Raw genomic sequence first — 5,835 nt, forward strand, 5'->3', positions numbered from 1 at the left:
CACACACACACTCACACTCACACACTCACACACACACACACTCTCTCACACACACAAAATAATTAATATGACACATATTTTCCAAAACATGTTTTACTCTAAAACGAAACCATAAATCTAAACAAGTTATGTTCCAAATTTGAGGTTGATATCTCAGTTTTTATGTATGTATGCACTTTTTGTTTATTTTTATTTGTTTTGTTTTATTTTTTAGGACCATTCAACCTTGTTTGTTTGTTTGTTTTTGTTTTCAATGTGTTCACATAGCAAGTGCCAAAATCCTTAACAAGTCCTAAACAAAACCAAAACAAAAAAATTCAGTGAAAAATGACCAGCTTCAGATGGTAAAAGCATTAAAAGTACTAATATAATTTATTCCAAATGTCAAAATCAACCTATGAAATGAATATTATATGAACTTATGAGTTTTTTTTTTTTTTTTACAAGAAATAACTATTTCAGTTTTCTAAATCAAAATTTCATGTTAAATTCAGCGTGTGTTGCCGTTTCTTTGTGATTATGAAATTTACTAGCAATTTCTAAGTGCAAATTTTTAGAGGAAATCCTACAGCATTATTTTTCAGTATAAGTTCAGATCAGAATCAACCCAAATATGTGCACAAATACAAGCCAAAGGCCAAAACAAACAGCACTGTATCACTGGACTGAATCTGGAGCTCAAACAACAGCAAAACAACATGATAATAATTATAAATGATCATCTTTTAATGTTACTGATGAGGTGCTGGAAAGCTGAACTACAGCTGATTTGATTATTATACAACAGAAAAGTTGCTCTCTGTAAACCCGAGCTCATTCAATCTTCCTGAGATTTTAAATGTTTTATAATAAAGCACTTCTGCTGTTATTCATTCGCTGCACTTTGCAATCAGACGCTGGGAAAGTAAATTGATGCACTTACAGCCACAATGAGAAAGTCCAGCCAGCACCAGTAGTTGGTGAAGTATTTCCTGAAACCGTAGGCGATCCACTTCAGACTCATTTCCAAGATGAAGATGTAGGTGAAGATCTTGTCTGCGTATTCAAGCACCACTTTGACCACTTTCCTTTGTTCAATGTAAATGTCTTCAAATGCCTTTCAACAGAGAGATACAGAAGCAGCAGTGTGTTAAACTAGACGTACAGAACAAGCTGAGGAAGACTTCTGAAGACCTTCAGCACTTCATTCTTGTCATTAACACATTTGACAGTGAAACTGAATGAAGACTCGGACAATCTACAGAAATATGATGAAAAAGCAGCATGAATGTTTTATTAAAGTGATGTTTATATTAATGATATTATTATGTGCTAATTTATAAAGAAAGTAAGTAATTTGGGTTTGGAGCATTGCTGTTTTAGTATCACTGAGATACTATTATCAGGGTAAACTAAAACTAAAACCTTAAACTTAAAAAAAAACTTAAACCACAACATACATTATCGGCAAAAAAACAAAACAAAAAATCCTTAAACTTATTTTATTTCAGCTAGTCACCAAAGCAACATTTCTCATTTTAATTTAGTTTATTTTTTTAAATATGTCTATAGTTTATTTTTGTTGCTGATTTTTACTTTAGTTTTAGTTATTTTTGTACGTCAAGTTAAACTACTTCAAAATGAGAAATGTTGCATCTGAAAATTAGATTAAAAAAATTAAATGAAAATAAAGAATGATTTCAATAAACATATCAAGAAATGAATATGTTGTTTTATGGTTTTAATTTTTGTTAACTATAATAACCCTTGTTTGGTTCACTGTTATTTTAGTACAATATAACTGAGATACTATTCTAGTTTTTATTAATATTTTGAATTTGTTTTTATTTTTATATCTTCTGCTTTCATTTTAATTCTAGGTAAAGTTTTAGTAATGTAGTGTTTTTTTTGCCATTTTTACTATTTTTATTTTTTTTAAATGTTATGGTTTTAATTTCAGTTAACTATAATAACCGTGGTGTTATTTTGGTACAGTATAATACAGAATATAATTGAAATACTATTATAGTTTTATTTTTATATTTTCCATTTTCATTTTAACTCTAGATTTAGCAATGTGTTTTTTTTTTTGCCATTTTTACTAGTCCTTTTAATATGTCTATATAGAGTTTTTTATTAATGTTGATTTCAATTTGAGTTATTTTAGTATAACTAAACTAAATGGAAATGAGAAATGTCACCTTGGCAGCTGAAATAAAATAATTTACATTTCTTCATTTTTTTATTTTAGTTCAGTTAACTTTTCTTTTATTTCAAATAACAAAAATGTTTTTTTTTTTGTTTTGTTTTAGTAGTTAACTAAGATAACCCTGGTTTGGATCACCATTAGGATGAGTAAATGATGAATTTTCATTCTTGGATGATCTATTTCCTCTTTATTAAGCATCCAGACTGTTCGACGGAGCGGTTCTACTCTACTGCACATACATGCACCGATGACCAGCCAAGCATCTGCGTCCAGCGGACTCGCCGCTGCTTTTTGCCAACTGTGCTGTTTCTCATTTTCTGCTTACTTTCTGTTTTCATGTGTAATCATTCAAGTGCACGTCTGAAAGAACAGCTGCCTGCTGAAGCTGCTGGTAAATGCCACTAAAATACCAGCCGGTCTGCGCACACCTGGCACCCGGCTGTAAGACAGAGCTCTGACATTAGCCCCTCTCTGTGAGTCACACACACAGGACTCTGATCTTTAAGGAAATGCACAGTCTTATATAATATTATGCAGCGGGAATATATTTTTCGTTCTGGCATTTACTGTTTTCTGTGTCATGCATAATCTCACAAAGACAGAACTGGTAATGCTTAGAGTCGACATAAAGACATGTTCCTCATCTTATTGTGTTATTATAAAAGAAAACAAATATTTGTCTTTGTAATATTTTACTTCACCATCTAATCAATACCTAATATATAAAAGGTCAAGCTGTACATTTTTATGTCAGACTGCGGTAAAAATTACAAGTAAAAGAGATTGTGAAAGTCTTTCATGCAACATAACTTAACATGCTTAACATTAGTAGTTCATATACATTTAGTTTAAACATTTGCACACTAACATTCAGAAGTCTCTTCTGCTCAACAAGGGTGCATTTATTTGATCAAAAATACAGTAAAAATGTGAAATATTATTACAAGTTAAAACAGCTGTTTTCTATGTGAATATCTGTTAAACTGTAATGTATTTCTGTGATGCGCAGCTGTATTTTCAGCATCATTACTCCAGTCTTCAGTGTCACATGATCTTCAGAAATCATTCTAATATGCTGATTTGCTGCTCAAGAAACATTTATTATTATTATCAATGTTGAAAACAGTTGTGCTGCCCGATATTTTTGTGGAAACGGTGATACCTTTTAATTTTCAGGATTCACAGATGAACAGAAAGTTCAAAAGAACAGCTTTTATTTGAAATAGAAATCTTTGGTAACATTATAAATGTCTGTACTGGCACTTTTGAACAGTTTAATGCACCCTTGGTGCATGAAAGTATAAATTTATAAAAAAAAATAATAATTGTGACCCAAAAAAATCAATCTAATTTACAAATAAATATGAAAGTACTTGAATGCACATTATGATCCAATTCAATAATATTTTTTCAATGATGCATTAATAATTATAAAAGTTACTTATTATAAAGTGTGACTAAATATTACATTTTTGAGAAACCCCTTAAAAGCACAAAAATCTCTGGCAAGAAATCAATAATGGTGTTAATTTAGTACTAACAGCGGCTGTTTGAAAGGATGAGCACGACTGTGATTATTTTCACAACACGGCTAACAGCCGTGTGTTGATGTAGATTAGTGTCATCTGACATCTGCGTTTGCTGGCGTCTGACAGCTCTCTCTGGAGACGCCGGTCGGAGGAGTTGACCAGTCAGCAGGCCATCAGCCGCCACAGGCCAGCTAGCAGGAAGTGAGCTGCCACTTCCTGCCAAACACACACCGATAGAGACAGCTTCTGTGCTCGGTTTGAAGTCAAAGCTGTCATAAGGTCAGTGAAGCAAGCTGAGACTCGAGTTAGACGTCTTTACTGAGACACTACAGGCAAAAACATTGCTTCGTCATGCACTGCTCAAGTTTGAGATTCTGCTTCCAAAACATGTCTTCTTTCAGACTAGGGGAAAGAAAACATCCAAAATACATATGTAAGTGTTTATTTTAGTATAATTCAGTAAAACTGAGATATTATTATAATTTGTATTAATATTCTGAAATTTTTCCTATTTCCTGTTTTCATTTTGATTGTAGTTAAAGTTTTAGTAATGCAGTTGTTTTGGACATTTTTACTATTTATTTTTTTTAAATCTAGTTTTTATTAATTTTTATTTACATTTTAGTTATTTTAGTACATCAAGTGAATGTACTAAAATAAATGAGAAATGTTGCAACTAGTTGAAATAAAATAAGATTTTTTTTTTAATGTTATTTTATTCCAGGTAATGTTTCTTTCTTTCTTTCTTTCTTTCTTTCTTTCTTTCTTTCTTTTTTATGGTTTTAGTTTTAGTGAACTATAATAACCCAGGTTTGGACCACCATCAGGATGAGTAAATTATGAATTTTCATTCTTGGATTATCTATTTCTTCACGTTTTACTTCTTTATTAAGAGTTCAAACTTTTGAATGTTTATTTTATTGCACTTTATCTATTCGCGTCTGTAGATTTCAATTACAATTCATATCTTTGAAAGGTTTTTCCTCCACTTCAGCAGTACTTACATACACAAAAACTTACAGTTTTATTTCTGTCTATATTCTGAAGGTTTTTACTGAGGTGTTTGTTGATATTTCATTCAACTCATTTTATACAACACTTTATTCCAAAAAGCATGGCGAAAATGTATTTTTTCTGTCTGTTGACAGTATTTTGTGATTTATAGAGTGATAAAAACAGATATCCAAAATCCCCTCAGTAAAAACATTAAACTCTAATATGTCAACAAAATCAAACAAAAATGTTGAATCTGGCTTTATCCAATGTTCATATTTATTCTCTGGAAATGTTTACAAATTAGTGCATATTAATTAGATAATACCTCATTCGCGTAAACATAACATTTCAGAACTTGTTTAATATAAAACAATTGTCTTTATATACTGTGATTAATCAACTGGGAAGGTATGTGATATCTATAAGTTTAAATTTTCACCTATAGTGTCTTGGCTTAAGTAACAAATCCTACTACTGTGACTGCACTGTAAACAAAGTTTTTAGCATTCAGTGCAAACTAAAAATGACAGATTAAATCTCACCAGCGCTCCACTGCTGAGGAGGATCATGAAGATGATGAAGGTCTCAAACCAGCTGTGCTCCACTATCTGATAACATGTCTTCCTCAGACGCCACCAGGCTCGACCCAGACCCTCGGACGTGTTGATGTTCAGACGCCACCAGGCTCGACCCGGACCCTCGGACGTGTTGATGTCACAGCACTTAAAGCGACGTACACAAACTGGAAAACAAAACCATTAAAGTTTAATGATTAATAAATGGGTCAATGAAACAGTAGTTCCAAGATGACGAAAACATATTTTAAAATGTATTATTTATAGTTTCGTGTAGGGGTGTGCGATATATATCGTCTGCGATAATATGTAATTGTTGTTTTAACAATGTGCGATTTGACATTATCGAGTATTTTGCAAAAACCATTCAAAGCATCCCTACAGAGCGCACGCATACATTACGTGAAGTCTAGACTAGTGCGTGTGCGCATTTAGTGTGTTTTCTTTCACTGCATGATTCAGTCTATTAAAATGCATTTAGAATGATCACAAATTCAAGACATGATGGCAGAAAATTTATATATTTATACCACTTCATATAGTTATT

General features: G+C 31.8%; 1 protein-coding gene across 1 annotated transcript in view; it reads right to left on the bottom strand.

Annotated features, from left to right (window-relative positions):
• Positions 1-5,835, bottom strand: part of LOC107676826 (sodium channel protein type 4 subunit alpha) — a 226,579-nt gene that overhangs the window by 42,291 nt on the left and 178,453 nt on the right. The window contains 2 exon segments of the mRNA XM_074186965.1: positions 923-1,096; positions 5,256-5,455. Coding sequence (XP_074043066.1) covers positions 923-1,096; positions 5,256-5,455 — 374 coding nt within the window.

This window comes from Sinocyclocheilus anshuiensis, unplaced genomic scaffold (genome assembly GCF_001515605.1).
Source record: "Sinocyclocheilus anshuiensis isolate Anshui unplaced genomic scaffold, SAMN03320099.WGS_v1.1 scaffold184, whole genome shotgun sequence".
NCBI lineage: Eukaryota > Metazoa > Chordata > Actinopteri > Cypriniformes > Cyprinidae > Sinocyclocheilus > Sinocyclocheilus anshuiensis.